The following is a 19,048-nucleotide window of genomic DNA, read 5'->3' on the forward strand; positions in this document are numbered from 1 at the left end:
ACAAAACAAAAGTGGCACAGTGAGAGAGCACCAGCCCCCCCCCCCCCAGCCCCCAGCCCCCCCCCCCAGCCCCCAGCCCCCCCCCCCCCCCCCCAAATCAGAAACTCCGCTTGGTATTCAGTGACTGTCAGTGTGTGGAAATGACCAGCTGGGACGATGCACTCCTCACACCTCAAATGCAGTGCTTCCTAATCCAGACCTCAGACAGTCCATGTTTTTACTCCCTCCCAACTCCAAATAAGTGGACTGTCTGGCAGGGAGCTGGGAGGGAGCAAAAACATGGACTCTACTGCATAGTCCAGCTGCTGTGGAATGATGTGAGAGTGCCCTGCTTGCACGTGTGTGTGTGTGTGTGTGTGTGTGTTTCCTTGAGGTCGCTAGGGCTCCTCACTGAGCCCTCCTGGACATCAGCATCTCCCGGATGTTGTCTTCTGCCTCCTTGACGCTGCGCTCCAGGTAGGTCTTCTTTTGCTGCAGGAGACGAGAGCAACAGGAAGTGGCTCAGTCCCACTCACACACAGTCAAGTGCAGATGACGTCCTGTCTGGCAGCGCCAGTCGGTGGCAGGAAGTCCCAGACCTACAGACTAGGGAGACCCAGACAGCCCGGGCCAGCGCTGGGCCAGCACCACCTCAAAACCTCACTGGGTGCAGCGACTCATCGCTGGTCCGCTCCCACACAATCCTGATTCACACGAGCCTGTACTTTTACCCCAGAAACCACAGCAACAACAATCGATTACAGGTTCAAAAACAGAGGCTTGACCCCTGAACACTGTAAGAAGCAAATTTGCAGGAACCCAGGGCATGTTGGGATATCGCTCTATGACAGTGGAACTACTTCAGAGTCACCCAAGTCCACAGCCAATAGACTGGCAGTCTTCCTATCCCACCCCCACGAGACAGCCTAAATGAAGCATGTCTGACACCTCTGGTCAAAGGCAGGACCGACTGCCCTACCTGAATCTCAGGGTTAGCGGGAGCTTGCAGGAATGATGACAGGAGAGCTTAAGGAGGATGGTGCATCCACCGGGGGACAGAGAGGGATATGAGAATGAGGAAGACACTACAGTTATAGAGAGAGCTCAGAGGGGGAGAGACTACAGGTAGAGAGAGGGGGAGAGAGACTACAGGTAGAGAGAGGGGGAGAGAGACTACAGGTAGAGAGAGGGGGAGAGAGGACTACAGGTAGAGAGAGGGGGAGAGAGACTACAGGTAGAGAGGGGGAGAGAGACCAGGTAGAGAGAGGGGGAGAGAGACCAGGTAGAGAGAGGGGGAGAGAGACCAGGTAGAGAGAGGGGAGAGAGACTACAGGTAGAGAGGGGAGAGAGATTCTACAAGTAGACAGATGGAGAGAGACAGAATGGGGGTTGGGGGAGATTACAGGTAAAAAGAGAGAGGGAGAGGTAGAAAAGAAACTTCAGGTACACAGAAAGAGGAAGAGACCCTGAGGCCCAGATAAAGGGAGAGAAAGAGAGATAGGGAATCCAATTATAGCGAGAGAGAGAGAGAGAGAGAGAGAGAGAGAGACTCCAGGGTCAGGCTGGAAGCCAGAAAGCCCCAGACACACTTGTGGGGGAGGCTGATGTAATGGACCCAGTGTCTGCCCACTGTCCTGGGCGGTGAAGAACCATGGAAGGGGGGGAGGGGGGGGGGGTTGATGACCACAGTGATCCCAGCAGACCCACCTTGGGAGGGGGGCACTGATGGCACTGCTGCTCAGCTGCTCTTACAGACCAAATCACAACCAGAACCCCAATACAGGCTGTCTGCTTTAGGACCACCCTCCTCCTCAAGGTCGTCCGTTCGCGGGGGGGCCTCGCACCAACGGTCAGAGATGCTCAGCGCATTTAACTGCTTCCCTGCTCTATCTGCAGTGCGAGTCCTGACGTCACGCCTCACTCTAGTTATAACCCTTTGCTCTATAAGCCTCGCTGAGCTCTCAAGCTCTGTAACGCTGCTCTTTCTCACCACAGAGACCAAGCGAACACATTATCCAAAGCGACGCGTGGCACAGGAAAGCGTTACGATGTGTGTGCAGCCCCTGGGATTCGAACCCACATCCCTCACACTGTTAACTTGGTATTTTAACTTGGTGAGCTACAGAAACCACCTATTCTGAGGAACTACTTCTGTCACTCATCCCAGAATCGTATGACCTCCCAAAACTGAGGCTCCACAAGTGGGTCCAGAAATGAGAGTCTGGTACTGGCAGCAGACGCGTCTCAGACGCCATCATTTCCGGAATTTACGCCAGTGACAGCAGTCTGAGTAACGGCGCAGCGCTCCTCCGTGACGGCTGTCAGATTTCACGAAGGTTGCCTTTCTCAGAGCAGCCACAGTGACTCAGGCAGCAGAGGGCCGACAGAGCAGGGTGACCCAGCTAGAGGCAGCAGAAATTACAGCTTCTGAGGGACCCTGTTAGCAACGGTGGGGCAGAGAGAGAAGAGGTGCACCGATCCAAAATTTGGGATCGGTATCGGCGTCAATCCATACCTATCAGGCGGATCGGATATCGGCCACGTGTGACCGATCCATAGCCGATACTTATTTCGTTTTTGGCAGACTGTAAAAAGATAGCTCCTATTTCTCGTTAAATCAATTTGTACGATCGATCGCAGCTCTTTCCCGTTTTAGATTGCGGCATTCAAGCTGAACGCAAACGGTGCCACCCAGTCAATTCGCCACTCGGCGGGTGTGAGCGCAGTGGCTGGCGCCTGCTGTGACGTCATGCGCATTCCCTTCGCAGTAGGGGCAGCGTAGGGACAACTATCAGATAAGAGGGTGACGATCTGGAGGTATTTTACGCCTTTAACAGCGACTAGTAGCACGGCGATTTGCAATCTGTAAAAACAAAGTTCAGAGAGGTGGGAGTAGCGTTTAGCGGAAAATCCCACTGAACAAAGCACACGCAATTGTGTGAGACAACGTGAGAAATCTGCAAAAGGCAGTGGATGATTTGAGGGTCGCTAGCTGGAGCCGTCTTGCACACTCGCTACGTCTTGTGATACATGAGGGGCCGCTATTGCAGCGAAGTGTAAGTGACGCTGTTGCCAGTGGGAGAAAAATTGTGGGGTATTTTAAGCATTTGCCACTTATGAATCCTCGCTTGGAAGATAATGAAATTGAACTGTAAATGCCTGAAAAACGCTTAAAACAAGACGTACAAATGAGGCAGAACATTACGTTACGTATGTTTCTGGGACCCTAATTAAAGATTTTTTGGCATACATTTATTCATCTGTATTTACTAGCTTAAAATATTAATAATATAAAGTATAAACATATTATACATCTTTATTATATTAAAATATGAAAGTAAAAAGAGCCCTTGCATCAGAATCCTATCGGTGTCAGCAGTTGTGTACTGGAATCGGATCGAAACTGAAAAAATGTGGATCGGTCCCTCCCTATGAGGGAGGCATGCAATCTCCATGGCAACGGATGGACAGAGGCTGGGGCTACAGCAAGAATAATGCCAGTGACACACAATTACATACCCCTTACATTACTCACAAGGTGACTTTCCAAGAAAGCATCTTACCCATTTAAGCAGCAGCGTTTCCCATTCAAGGACAAAACAAAAATTCAAATAAAATCCCCCCCCCCCCCCCAACTGCAAAACCATAAATCTCCCCAGGATGTTCACTGCGGAATGCGTGTCAGCATCATCGCCTTCACACTTCACAGGGAACTCGCAGAGGATGGTGAGGCCCCGAGCATCATGGGACAGTTCTGTCAGGGCGTCCACAGGCTGTTAGAGCTGTGACACGCTTGGGCCCTCAAATGGGGGCCTCCACTGGCCGCACAAACACAGACGCTCTGAGGACCGCTGTCTGCGCGCTCCACTCCCACGCAGGGCTGCGCTACGGGCTCGACGTCTGCTGGCTGAACAAACGTGTCCATTCAAAAATCCCGTGGTGTGGGCACGCCCCAGGACTGAGCACGTCCGGCTCAATCCAGCAGCGCCCCACCCCCACACCCCCCACCTGTCATACCCTTGGACCACCAGGCGTACGTTTGCACACAGAGAGCATCGCACACGTGCAACAGCTGCTGCCATCGCCGTGCAGATCAGCGCGTTGTGAAAGCTCTGTAACACCAACTGAAGCTAGATGAAGCTCCATAAGGCTCCCTGAAGCTGTCTGAAGCTCCGTAAGGCTCCCTGAAGCTCCATAAGGCTCCCTGAAGCTCCGCAAGGCTCCCTGAAGCTCTCTGAAGCTCCGTAAGGCTCCCTGAAGCTGTCTGAAGCTCCGTAAGGCTCCCTGAAGCTCTCTGAAGCTCCATAAGGCTCCCTGAAGCTCCGCAAGGCTCCCTGAAGCTCCCTGAAGCTCCGTAAGGCTCCCTGAAGCTCTCTGAAGTGCCAAAAAGTGGCCTGAAACATACAAGTGCATACCCTACGAACCTCCGTGAAGCAGTACACATGCTCTAAATGTCAACCGGGCTGCGATGAGCCACCACCGGAAGATGGGACAGCGCCGGGCACAGCCTCAGAAAAGAGAAGGTCGGCCCGTGGAAATAACGCAGACTGCAGCACAAAGAGATGTGGCATTTCTGCGGGTGAGTGTCAGCGGTCCGGGAGCCAAAGCCTCCATTGTTGCACAGTGAATAGGCCCTCTCACGTACGCGACGATCTTCTGAGGCTCAGTCACGACTGTCAGAGGCACTGATGACGAAGCAGATAAACCGTGCCGAGACCCAACTCAAAGGGCCCTTTGTTGCCCGACTCGCCATATCAATACTAAATATCGAGCCTGTCCCAAACTCCGATACAGATCCCGAACAAGAGAAACTGCTGATGCAGACTCGTTACCATGACATCGTGTAACATTACCACCAACTACGAGGTTGCGACCGAAGTTGCAACGATGGCGTCTGTGTCAAGGACAACAGGAACAGGAAGTGGACAAAGCATGCTGGGTAAACTGCTAAAAACGACCGTCGTTCTCATCCAATGGTGAAAAACACACATGTAAATAAATCATATAAATACGTCTCTGTCAGTAACATGTCGCTTCTGTCTAAATAGACTAAACGAAGAACTCTGGCGGGCTCAGAAATCGATATCAGCTGGGTTTGGAACGGACCCTGCAGACACCGCAGGACAGCACACACGCAGCGCTCGACAGGGGAGCACATGCTGATCTTAAGATCCGTTCAGGAACTTCCCCCCCCCCCCCAGTAGCAGGAATTAGGTCTGGGCACAAGCACTCAGGTGGGCTCCGATCACCCATTCAGGCCTGACACCAAGCACGCTCAAATAATAATAAAAAAAAAAAAAAAAGAATAAAAATCGCTGAGCAGGATGCCCCCCCACCTCCCACCTCCGCCGAGTCATGAGTGTAGACGGCAAAAACATCCGGAGGGAGAGAGAAATGAGACCGCTGGCCGTTTCAAAACTCCTAAAATACACCCGAAGTGAAAACACGGCAGACCGGGGTGACGCAGGACGGCCTCGGAAACCACAGCGTTGGGCAAGTGGCTCAAAATAACGGCAGAAAAACAGCCAGGAAGGAGAGATGTGGGCTCACCAACTCCCTCGCCAAGGCAGGGATGCACCGTTATCTCAATGCACATCCACACCTGGGCAGAACCTTGATATGCTTCTAGAACTGAAGAGCCTTGCTGGTCAGGAGCGATTACAGGTTTGAGACCAGATCTCCGATACCGGCAGGTACGGGTAACAGGTGTACTGCAGTCCCATTGGTCATTGCTACCAGTGTCAAGCTACTGGTACTGTGCGAGTACCTTGCTCCATAAGAGGACTCCTCTCCTCATGGTCCAAGACCGGCCAATACTGACAGGAGTTTCAGGGCTGATTAAACCCCACGTCACTGCACACAACGAAAGACTTGCACAAAAAATGAGTTTTTTTTTTTCTTCATCTGCGTCACATCATGGTTTCCTCCCCTCTCTCCCCCCCCCCCAATACAGACTTACTTATAATGGGGGCGGGGCAACTATATCCAGCTTGGTTCAGCATGATTTATCCGGAGTCAGCCAGGTTCAACTAGACAGAGGGGGAACAAAATAATCCGAGGCACAGGGGTGGTTAACCCGCTCAGCCTAGTTAACCTCATCACCTTGGTCAATGTGGTTAATATGAAGAACTCGGCAGAGATGGATAGTTCCGGTCCAGAAAGTACAAATCCAGACCGAGGTTTTGTTTCAGCCAACCACTTGAGTTCTCTGTGACTGTGACTCTTTATACTCAGCTGGTTGGTTGAAACAAAATCTTGGTCTGGATTTTTAGCTTTCTGGACCAGAACTATCGAGCTCTGGTAGACCCAGCAGCCACTTTATATGCCATTCGATGCGAGTCATTTTTCTGCCACCCCCCAGGAGGTGGTTAAGGGCCTTCGCTTAAGCCCCCAACGAAAATGCAAATATTCTGCCAAAGATGGGTTTTGAACCAGTGACCTTCCAGTCACAGGCAAAGAGACCTAACCCCCTGAATCAACCCCCCCCGATGACTGTGGCCCACATTCCTAACAGTGAAGATCAAACTATAAGAACAATTACCGAAGTCATCGCTGCCTGATATAATCATGGGAGAGGGATAGTGGATACGATGATGTCAGACTACATCATAAATTAACAGTCCCTATGCAGTCACATGCCAGGGCATCCAGACTAATGAGCTCACTCGCCCATTCCAACCAGGGGCCCTGCTAAATCTGGTACACGTGGTTCATGCCAGCCAATGCCAGCTACGGGTCCACACCACCATCAGGACCTTCAAAAAAAACAAAACACATGATCGACAGCAACATGGAACCCAACCCAGGTTATGGAGGCCATAGACGAGGGGGCAGGGCCAAACCCACTGAGCATCCGTTGTCATAGTTACCTTCATGGTGACTCGCTGAATAGCACTGTAGTCTCATACTTGCAGGACCAAGAGCTTCAATGCCAACCCCGGTTTAGTGTGTGTGCCACTTTCTGCAGGTTCTCAAATTTCCTCAAACAATTCAACCGACTGGTATGTATTATTTGCTCATGGCGTAGAAATGATGGAAAGTTATCCAGTCCAGAGTGTACCTCAACCCTGTGGCACCTACTACAGGGTCCAGGCCCCCAGCAACCCTGACCAGGTTGGAAGATGGATGCACAACAAAATAGTAAAAAGCTGACACAAAATACAGAGGGTCCTTGATATACGTCATGCCGATGTCGCATACAGGTCGTCGATTTAGGGGATTAGGGACAGTAAACCTGATATAAATAGAATATATGTGCACTCAGGCTGTTGTTACAAATTGTTAAATGAGATTCTATTGGCTGAGAAAATCCCTTAATAGAACTCACAGGCTGCAAAGTACAATGCACACTGTACTCGTATTATTAGTGTTAGTGTTGGCTGGGTGAGGTCAAGCCATATAAATGACTATAATTATGAATAGATTATATTGCTTAAACCTCAGAACCAAGAAAGCCAGATTGCAATAGGAAGAATAATTTAAAATATTATTTTACATTATTAGTAATTTCACAGTACATTTAATATTTATTATTTAGCAATTACAATAAACAGTTTTGTGTTCAATGTTTTCAGGAACATAACTACAATGTTCGTTGAAGACCCCCTGCAACGAAACTGTAGGACCGAATAAACAGGGAAATTAAGAACTGTGGGACCCCCAAGCTGTAAAGAAAGCCTGGCAAGAGCGTCTTGAGTCTGAGACTGATAGCTTGGCATCTGGCTGCTGTGTGTGTAGGAGCAGTATGTCGGCGGTGCAGTTTTCCCCGTGATACCAGATCAACACAGACTCATTGAGGGGGAAAAAATGAAAGCAAGACGCAGCATGACGGAGAGGGACGTTGGCGGCCGTCAAGGCCCCTTCCACGCCCACCCGCCCCCTGGATGAGCTCACTCACAGGGCAGGCTGACACTCGGCCCTCGATTTCACCGGAATCTGGCGCCGACACACGCAACCCAGGCGGAACTCTGGCATGTGGTCACGTCGCCTCTAGCGAGTCGCTATCCTGCCATTCGGCCGCTGTGCTGCTCCCAAACTTCCGGGCATGAGTCTCGCTCACTCCCCACCAGCTACCCAGCTGAGAAGTCAATCATCATACCAGACTCTGCAAAGTCTCTGCCCTCTCGACTGACCCGCTTCCAGCTCCTGGAATACTTCAGCAAAGACTTTTTTCCACTAACTAAGACCGGTTCATAAACATTTCCATACATTTATAAGATTAATCATTTTATAACTGCATAACTTCATGAGTGCTCTGCTGGCCTGTTTCCGTTACACAAGAAGATGTAGAAAGCAAGTTCCCACTGATGGGCCAGGCCATGAGGCTTAACTCAGAAGGAGGGTCTCGGCTAACAGCACCTTGCTCACATCTCAGAACCCACCTACTCCAAGACAGACCACATAACTGGTATTAAAACCAGCTCTTGATTTTCTAAGCTAAAACTTCATAAACCCGCAAAAAAGATGCACCTTAAAAAATAACAGCAAAAAACGCGATGCTTTATCGATCCCCATGGAGAAACAGCCTTTCCCTTGCCCATCTTGCTCTCCATGTGGCACATGGACATATATGGGATGATTAAATTCAGTGACTTAAATCAGATTGTACACACAAAAACCATTGAGCAAAATAGGTCGTGTGTCACATACTGCTGGAGTCTAGTACCTTTAATCCAGAGTGAGGCAATCTGTCAGGAAGCAGTCGGTTCAGTTTGACTCTTGCCATCTTCTTCGTGTTACTGTGTGCATTTCGAAAGGCAAGGCACTGAGAAGTGGCACAAGCACACTCCTTCAGACAGTACCTTTAAATTTGTCTCGGGGGTCACCGGTGACACCCAAACCCCTACTGCTTAACCAGAGGTCGGCCTTTGGAATCTCAGGAAAGCTAGTCCTCAAATAGTCTGGATCCATCCATCTTACATTAGACATTATATTTGGTCTGATGGTATCTGCTCCGCAATGGATTGGCATTCCAGCCCCTACTCTGTAATTCCGGGGAACGGCTCCAGGCTCACCATGACCCTGTCCTGGACAGAACCAGGCAGATGGCTGACATCTGTCGGGAAAAACCCACACAATCGGTGTCATTACCACAACTACTATACAACTTAGCGGCCTAGTAAAAGGGCCCAGAAGTGAGAGTGGGTCAGGAGTGGGGATGCAGCCCGCAAGCCATCTTGGCACCATGTGGGGTTACGGCAGGGTGAGTCACACAGACACACCCGCACTACTCTCAGCATCGAGCAAACGCCAAAAGGAAGTCAGAAATGGGCCAAGCACCGAGGGAACCGCGCTAACATCACACACTAAACTTTTCAAAGGGCCGGATAAGGAAATGTATCCCGTTCAAAGCGCTGGGGCCTGGGGTAGCTCTCCCACCTGAGCTCGGGTGACATGTGAAAACAGGGATCTGCATCCACCCCCGGGGTCGGGACGGACTAGTCTGGTCTGGTCTGGAGAGGCCTTAGTGAAGAAGGAGCCGCCCAATCCCCAGTGAATCACCTCCATACCATAGTGAGCCAAAAGGCCTCAAAGAATAGGCAAAACTCGTGCACACCCGTGAGCCAGCTCCCTCAACCTCGGTCTGTCCTCCCTCACCCACAGCCAATTGGGCAGTAATGGCACAGTTGGCGGAGAACACTGGGTAAAACTACGTGGCATGTTGGGTTTCTTGTTAATACGTTATCGTGCCAAGGACCATCGACATTGAGGAGAAGCAGAAAATACATTCCGCAGCGATAAATCGAGGCTTGACTCCCTGAAGACGGTAGATGTAAAGATAGCTCACGTGAACTCAGGGAGAATCTACGTGCCATCACTAGCGGCCAGGCACATTCCTCATGCTACCACTCAGGAGAATCACCGAGACATGAGAAAGGCCACAGAGGGTCACAGAGGGTCCACACGGCGCTCACCAGCCCAGTGGAATGTGTGCGTGTCATGGAAGAGGTGCCAACTCAGCACAAAAGGCAACAAGGGAATCACTGGAAAGCAACCCCATATTGGAGGCACACAACAAAACAATATGACCTGATAAAAATACATGCAAAGTGTTAGAACTACTCAACACTCCCAGGGTTGACCTGGAGGTCTTGAACTATGTGGTGCCATAATTGTGTTGACTGACCTTAGGGCTCTAGAGACAACCCTGTCTGCGGACTATGTCCCACCCCATGGTGGCTGCTGGTTCCACTTTCCCCACTGAAACCCAAAACTGAGGTTTGCACTAAACCATGAATTTTGTGTATCGCTACACCCCTATCATTTCACCCAGAAAGGGATCCCAACGTGGCGCAGACACGGGCCAGCTTCATCAGAGTCTTAACAAAAGTTGTCCGTTTAACAGAGACGATGAATTATTGGGAAATGAACAATGGCGAAACCGACCGCAGCACATCGGGACCCTGACACCGAAGCAACGCGTGAAGCCATTCTGATTTCCACATCCCGGCTCGTGCCACAAAGAGCATTCCCATACCCTCCCACGCCGTAGCAAGCCGCTAAGCTGTACAGGGCTCCACAGTTTCAAGGCGACCTTCTCAAACAACCTTCTCGAATGCCCCTTTTTTCCACGACTTCCGTTTCCCCTTCCTCCTCATCCATCACCCTCCTTTGTCTTCAAAGTGCAGACAAGAACTGGAGTCTGATGACCCAAGCCTGCCCGGCAAGCTCTCTTATTTTTAGAAACCTGTGGTATCCTGCCACCTATCGCTGAACAAATCAGTTAGACAATTCTTCTTCCCCCCCCCCCCCTCCCTTTTAAAAACTGCATTTTCTGGCCACAGTAAAGGTTACAGCAAAGTTCAACTGGAGGCGGCTGATTCGCCAACTTTTCACTGGCCATTGTTCTGTGACAAGCAGCGAAACCAGGACGGCTGGCATCCGACGGAGCGGCGGGTGCCGAGAGGAGTCGTTAAATGAATGGCCCCTCGCACCGGCCAACGTCGAGGATTCAGGTCTTTCATTTTTGAGCAAGGGGCGAAAGGAATGAGATAAACTGAATCACTGACAAGTTATTTCAGCCAGGGGAACCCAACAAGGGGTTGGGCAAATGGATGGTTAAACACATAGTTACCAGTTAAAGATTTTCATATAACATCATAGAGATTCCAAAGCATCTGGTCCGGTTTACGTTATTGCGTTAAGTTTCATTTGGAATACATATGCATTACATGCAATGCCCACCATATTAAGTGCAGTGTCATTTAATCTAGCCACCTGTGACAGAAAAAAATGGCTCAAAATAATACTTTAAAAATATTATTTATAAATTATTTATAGATTTATAAACAGGGATGCACATAACTGGTATGCAAGTACGTATTCACGAACGATACGTGCGACAATCGATTGTTTGTAAAAGCACAAACTACTTATTTTATGTGCATTTGCACTGCTATGACAAGAAAACACCTTGCATTTTAACCCGTATACTGCAAATGAAGTCAAGTTAGCATAAAAAAATTTAAATACATTATATATTGTTTTCATAGCAGCGCAAATGCACATAAAATAAGTACGCATTTGTGCTTTTACAAACAATCAATTGTCGCACGTGCTATTCTTAATGGTTAACACGTACTTGCATACCAGTTATGTGCATCCCTGTTTATAAGGCTAAAGAATGGTATGAGGACCACGTAAGGTGATTTCATTGTGTTTTTTAGATAATTATCGAGGCATTTAAGCGTCCGCAAAATTACAGCAATCATTATTTATGTTACGTTCAGGCTGACAGAAGGGCCCCACTGGCACAAACTAAACAATTTTTCGGAGGAATAAGAACAAAGTCATCAGATAAATATGCATGGTATGTATGTGAAGAGGGAACGTGCAGCTGTGGAACAGAATAAACCATAATTCCAATACCGTGATCTCCCAGAGCCACAAAGCAGGGACCTTGTAAAAAATACAAAGTGGTATGAATGTGGCTTCACTGTGGGGACCTTTGAAGATGACTGCACAGGGGGTATGTCAAACCAAATTAAAAATGATCAAAGTTTTTATGATCAGAATCCCTCAGGGCTACTAAGGGGATACCACTAGTGACTCACAAAGTACACGTGCTGCATGTGTTTTTTTATGACTTTCCAGGGGGTACACAGTGCCTCCTTCAAAAGGCCTGACCTCCAGTTCCTTGATCTTCTCATCGGCTGTCTTCTGCTTCTCCATCAGCTGCCCGTTGATATCACCTTTAGACTGCAGTATAAACCTGGCGGCAGGAAAAAAAAACCAAGGAAGCGAAATGAGAAACCAGGAGAAACCAGGGAAGCAAAATTAGACAGGAGCTCAAGATCATCATGCCGGAAAGAAACTGCTGCGAATGAAAGACGACCTGTCAACCCATTGCGCCTCGAGACGACCACTTAAATACCGAGGATCTAGGTCGCATTCCTCGAACCTCCGGCAACGCGCATGGATGCAACACCACAGTTGCCACTTCCTTCAGTGTCATTTCATGGCGACCCGATAGAGGTAATGGAAGGAATGTCAGCCATGAAGAGAGCGATTCATACGTCGAGAAAGGAAAACTCCCTAGGAGCTGCCAAGATAATACAATAACTGCGTTTTCACTCCCCCCCCGGCCCCCCCCCCTCACTCTACAACCTCAGACCGCAAGACGAAGATCACAGGGAGGATGTGGAACAGGATAAAACAAGTGAAATAGGATGACAAAAAGGGGAGGGGCCGAACTTGGAATCAATGACCTGCATGCCCCCAGCTCTGTAAGGGTATCAATGACCTGCACTGTGCCTCAGCTGCCCATGGTATCAAAGACCTGCACTGTGACAGTTACCCGAAGTATCAAAGACCTGCAGTGTTTAAGTTTCTGTCAGAATCGGTGACCTTTTCAGCGTTCATTCCTGGGATGCCTGACAAAGATGGTACCGGCATGTCACATAAGACATCACCCTAAACGTCCTTCAAACTAAGTTGCTCCTTTTAGCATTTTCGATGCTCATAATCAGAGCGTCCCCCTTAACGGATGCCATCTAGGTGTGTGGTACTAAAATCGGGCAGATTAATAACAGAGCCACGCTGACTGACAGCCGCTCTCCATTCAGCTCTGCTGGGAACGTGCTGACTGGCCTCCCCCTGATATATCAGCTCTATACGACACCCCCACTTTGAGATGACCCCCTGCTAATCACGATTCAGAGATAACAAAGCACCGGGCTCACGCTCAATCTGCCCTTTTATTCAAATTACCTAAACTATTCAAGTCGTATCAATAGAAAAATGAGTCAGGCACCCAGGTACTAAGCTGCAGGCTCACAAGCATGACTGCCCACAGCTACACGTGAACTATGCAAAGCAATCATCACCCTCAATTAGTGCACAGCGAAGCGTCTCAGCCGACGCAGACCACACAACGCCGGGGGGGCCCAAACGGTCCGTCACGTGACCAGTGCCTGACCGAATTCCAACTCTGGTTCCAAACAAAACCCTTTATCTGCCATTTGCACAAGTACAAGGAATTCTTCTGTCTACCTACACCATCTTGCTTTCCATATCTTGGGGGGGTCAGAGCATAAGGTCAGGTAACATGCAGCACCCCTGGAGCTGGGGGGTTAAGCACCATGCTCGAAGGCTCATGTACATCTGAGGAACGACGATTTGAGCCCTGGCTTTGGTAGATCACAGAGACTTAGCTTGCCAAGACGCTCACCACCCCTCTCTGGGTTTTTTAGCTAAAGAATCACTCAATCCCTTCAGCTCGGGTTACAGGTTTGGGTATTTAAGTGTGTCGCTTGACAGAGCATGGGTATTTCGTAGAGAGGCCGACAAATATGAGTGCTGATTTAAGAAAGACCAACTGATGTTAGTGTCTTTCCATCTCAGGAGATGCTGTTGATAATCACCATCCACCACCACTGGTTCCAAAACACGCACTAGAAATTCTTTCCTCCCCTTCGATTTTCCAGTAGGTGGGGGTCCTTATTTTAACTGAGCGGGAGCCCTTGGGGGTGGTTAATGCACATAACACAGGCTCACCCCACTGTGCTGTTTACACAGCGGTAGGGTGTAGGAAAGTCCGTCTGGCAGCTGCATGCAACCTCAACATCCACGATGATCCCTTTTTACCAGAAGTAATTTTCTCTTAAACGTCATGGAGCACACATTGATTACAGGGGGGAGAGTTCAGTGCACCGTGTGTCATTTCCTTGGAGAAACTACCTTCCCAATTTTCCCAGAATGAAAAAAAACAAAATCACTAGACCTGGACAACTTCATGAAGAGGAATCTATTCTAAACGAATCTATTCTAAACTAACGCAAAGCGTAAAGCGCAAAGCACAACTAACATTTGACGGAGGAAAAATGTGGCCGTAAAAAGATTGTCCTAACATTCTTAATTATTCAGAGACGTGTTTTGGGCGTGATGAACAATTAACCAATCAGAATGGCGCATCACCTCACCTTTAAAGGGCAGCGGTGCATGATCTATAGTGGATTGTTATTACAATGGCGTGTTTGAACGGCAGGCTGGATCGCTTTTCGCCCAAGGAAACAAACGTGCTCGTACGCAAGGTGGAATAACGCAAGTACATCATCGATGGGAACAGCACTGTTCCACCTAAGCCTTTCAGGGAGAAGCAGGGCATGAGCCACTAACTTTAGACGTGGGTTTTGTTGAACAAAAGTACGATGTCATTTTGCTGCATTAAAACAGCAACGCGCCCATAATGTCCATCTCATAATTTGCATGAGCCGAGACTAAAGACATATTATAATGTTAAACACGGTTGATTTTAACGGAACGGCAAGATGAGACAAAGACTGACTTTAGACAGCTATCCCGGCCACCAACGATCAAGATGACGGGAGGGTGTCACAACTCTAGAAATTCTCTCGCGCTTTTATTTCGGTATTTGAAATTTGTCTGCAACAGTTAAATCATTCGGTATAAGGTCAGCATTACCTATATTCATATATAGAGCCTCTTGATAAATCAATTTTCAAAAATAATCATTTACAATTATACTAGAAATGAGGGCCGGGGTACGTCCTTTGGGAAGTTTGTGGATTTGACGGTACTGCTTACTCGGAACTTGCTTCAGTGAGCAACGAATCCTTTCTGAAGTCATGGTGACAGAACAATCGCATATTATCGCCGTAATAATATGCGACGAGGTCAAGATAAACCAGAGCAAAGCAGATAGAGTGAATATTCATCGACTGTAAATATCAATAGTTAAAGATCATTATCACACAATACCAGAAATGCACGCTTAAGGGCCTTTAAGACGGCATCTGCATTGTAAGATTATTACCAGATCAGGCTGACGGCTATTCGCTGAACATCTTGATAAGCACAGATGTCTGCACTGCGATAGCTGCGCCAAATCTGTTGCTGTCGTTTCACCAAAGGCTTTATGACACTGCTAACTTACTCACACTTCTCCTATTTCAGTGGCTCCTAACATCTGGAACTGAACTCTGCAAGGGCCGGTGTCGTTTTCCATACAAAAGGTAAGACATCCCCCTTTTCTCCTCCCATAAAACTGCCAGCGTTGACCCTCCCGCCTCCATGATTAGGGGAGGACAGAGTGGTGCACTCAAGTTATTTACAAGCAGGGACTGCATGTGGCAAACGATTAGAAACAAAGGACGGTTTTTGAGTGTTGCAACGGGCATGAACCGAAGCCAAATTCACTGCGGTTCCACTTACTATTGAGTGTTACGAGGGAGAAACTGTCAACGCAAGACAAAGAAAAGCAGGCATGTCGTCATTTTGCGTACATGATACAGATGAGTGAAACGGCTAAAACTGGCACAGCACAGCCAAGCCCTTACATGAGGTACTGAAGCATTATGTAGGAAAAAATACAACATTCCAGGCAATGCTAATTCTATTTTTTTTTTTTTTGGAGTCTAGACATTCATTCTTCAAACATTTTCAGAATTACCCTCTGCATTCCTCTGTTCTGAGCAGCGTGCCCAGCGGCCTCCTGACCGAGGGACCACCCCCTTCATGACCACCCCCTTCATGACCACCCCCTTCATGAGCACCAAGCTCGAGATGCTCCTCCAGTCATTTCTGGCCATTTCTCAGACCACACAGGAGGAGTCAATGAGGGTAAAGAAAAAGTCCATTCATTCTACCAGCGACAGCGCTAAGAGGCCGCATGCCTTCCGGGGGTGTCAGGACGGGGTGTGGAACTAGTCAAAATAAGACAAGTTGGGGAGATTCCCAAGATCCCTGAGGGCATCAAAGCTGACAGGAGGTTCATGTCATGGTGATTCATTAAGACTATTGGCATCTAGCCTTACTTTAGAAATATTAACTCCAAAGTAAAGCATCCACTTCTCTGGACACATGACCACGGTCACCTGAAGAGGTGAGCCCAACTAGCTATCAATATACAACATCTGGTGCTGCATTGCTCTCAAACCAACCCACACCTCGTCAAAATGTCTCAGGGCCAGACGCCCTGCAGACCGCTGTCACCGCTGTACAGTTTGATTGTTCGGTAGCATCGTGAAATCACTACAGATGAATCCACCAGCAAAGTGATATACAGCAGGCAGTATTAATTATTCACATTGCTGAAGAAGAATATGTCATGCGAATCCCTAGGCTACAGGACGACTCAAACGACAGGAGCTATCACTGTTTACACGTTGGCAAACGAACCTACCACAAATAGATGTGGCTCAGCGAAAAACCAGATGACACTTTCCAGATCAACTCGTCTGTCATGCACAATGTACACAGGGACATTTCCAAATGTTTGAATCACTGCATAATCATAATAGAAATGGTTTATTGTTCTCATGGCTCCTTGACGAACTACCCAGCCACCACCTTCGACGAAAATACCAGCACCATCACCTCCCACCCAAACACAGCGCCGAGCTCAGGAGATGTGTGACCATGCCATCATAATCAGAACATCTATGCCCTCAGCCCAAAAAAACCACAGCTCCATCATTACCAACCAAAGCGAAACTCCACAGCTACAGAAAATGCGATCTGATTCTTCATAAACACGAACAAAAATAACGTGTCACGGAACAGAAGAAACTGATCCTTCTTGTACCGGTTTTCAGATGCAGTTCCTGGAAGAGCTGCCAGTTTGATACCGATTACCACGTGCTGCTGCTGCTGCTGCTTGCGTGGCCGATTGACATGAGTCCGAAGCGAAGCGCCATCCGAATGACCGCTATAAATCGTGACTCTGCTCCGGTTAAACGCAGCCTGGCCACTTACATGCGGCCGACGCCCTCGTACATGCGCGTGCTGCCGGGCAGCGCGCTGATCTCCGCGTGCGTCAGGCTGGCGTGCTTCTTCACGCGGCTCAGCTGCTCGATCTGCAGGTCGGCCAGCTTCACCTTCTGCTGCGTGTCGATCATCTTGGCCTGCAGCTCGGCGAAAGCCTGCAAGGAGCCGTGCAGGTGTCATTACACTTAAATCTAATCGGGACACAGTTAAACATGCATGCAAAATAATGTTACATGTAACAATAATAAATGCAAAATAATGTAGTTAATATGACATCAGGTTTACCAACTTTGATCAGCTGACTGGCGTGTTACACGTATGTAACAGTTTTATTATTTACCAAATCGTCTATAGGCTTTGCAAACTACTCCAACGCTTTTCATGTAGCTAATTTTAGGTTTATAGTAGAATAATACAGATTTCCCGTAAGATGCCTTGCGTGAGCGACACGCCAGATATAATATAATATTAGTTAAAGGAAATTTTTATTACACTTGGTCAAAAGGGAATAAGAAGCCGTAATACGTGATTCCACGTAAGGGCATAAATACTGCCTTGATTTAAACGATGCAACTATCGATATGCCGCCAAGGCTGAGAAATGCTTTACTGGAAGAAGAGACGCATGTTAAAGAAATTAAGGCCTGATAACTGACTCCATATTTTAGTGCTGGCGGGCAGCTCGCTTTCAAACCGGGACACAGGGTTTGGGTTTCCTGAACGATTTGAATGCTGTCAAGAGGGGCCACAGCGTAGCGTCTAAGACTTAAGCAGATCGTTACCCATTTCCTGTTAGTTAGTTGCACTACTTGCAAATGTCAGTTATAACGAGCAGACGCATGCCTTTTAATTAAATTCGCGAATGTGTCGTGAAATAAACGGTGTTATTTATACATTAATTACGGCATCGCGTGTTTAAAATAACACATTTTGTAAACACGGCTATATAGACGTCGTATTTCATAGCACCCAATAAGCAGCTCTGATGGGTTTATATAAAAATATACCCGCTCAAGACATTAATACAATCAGTGACAAAAAAGGCAGCGTGCGACACGCCTATGACGCGCCGCACACGCGACCAAGCATTTAACAACATTCTCCTTCACAACAGTCGCAAAACGTGCCTTGCCCATCGTATTTAGTGAAATCACAGAGCGTGATATATAATCTGACAATATATAAAGGCAGAACGGGAGCAAGGTACCTTCTTCAACTCTAGGTCGACGGGGGCCGCCATATTGCAAATGAGCGAGCATGCGCACTGAGTGCGAAAGTCAAAACGGGGGGCGGATGGGGGGTTCTCCAGCTTTCATTTTGTTCAAATACACTTCATATTTGTGTCAGTGTCTGTGTGGGTGGATGGATGGATGGACGGACAGACAGAGTATAATGAAAAATTACGTGAATAGCTTTTCCGCCATTCTCCCCTGTCAGCATTACAGTATAGAACAGTAGCTCTTCGATTGGTGTTTCTGGTGCCCAGTGAGGTCGCATTTACAGCGTGAGCGCGCATTTATTGTGTGCATGTTCTTTTGTTTGCTTGCTTTGGAATCAGCGCAAAGCTGCTTTCTTACCAGATTTCATAGTGGTCAGGAATGTCTGGCCAGCATACAATTATGCTAGTGGAACAAACGCTAAAAAAAGACCACAAAGGCACATTTCTGAACTCCGATCCCTTGCTGGGAAGTAAATTTGGTGTGTTTCCATAAGCGGGCCATACTTGTACTATTTATTGTTGCGGTTTTGTTTTGTTTTTTTTTATCATTACTATAAGGATGCAAGTTTGCACTGCTGCTACCCGGGTGAGTCTCTCTTGTAAAAGATGTTTGATCTCAATGGGA

At 48.1% G+C, this 19,048-nt stretch overlaps 1 protein-coding gene across 1 annotated transcript; it reads right to left on the reverse strand.

Annotated features, from left to right (window-relative positions):
* Positions 1-89: 89 nt before the first annotated feature.
* Positions 90-18,477, reverse strand: pfdn1 (prefoldin subunit 1). The gene is made up of 4 exons (XM_048995254.1): positions 18,412-18,477; positions 17,194-17,360; positions 12,106-12,190; positions 90-471 (listed from the first exon to the last, which is right to left on the reverse strand). Exons 1-4 carry the CDS (start codon positions 18,442-18,444, stop codon positions 388-390), a joined length of 369 nt encoding a protein of 122 aa, XP_048851211.1. The 5' UTR covers positions 18,445-18,477; the 3' UTR covers positions 90-387.
* Positions 18,478-19,048: the final 571 nt, after the last annotated feature.

Source organism: Brienomyrus brachyistius, chromosome 24, assembly GCF_023856365.1.
Source record: "Brienomyrus brachyistius isolate T26 chromosome 24, BBRACH_0.4, whole genome shotgun sequence".
In the NCBI taxonomy this organism is placed as follows: Eukaryota; Metazoa; Chordata; class Actinopteri; order Osteoglossiformes; family Mormyridae; genus Brienomyrus; species Brienomyrus brachyistius.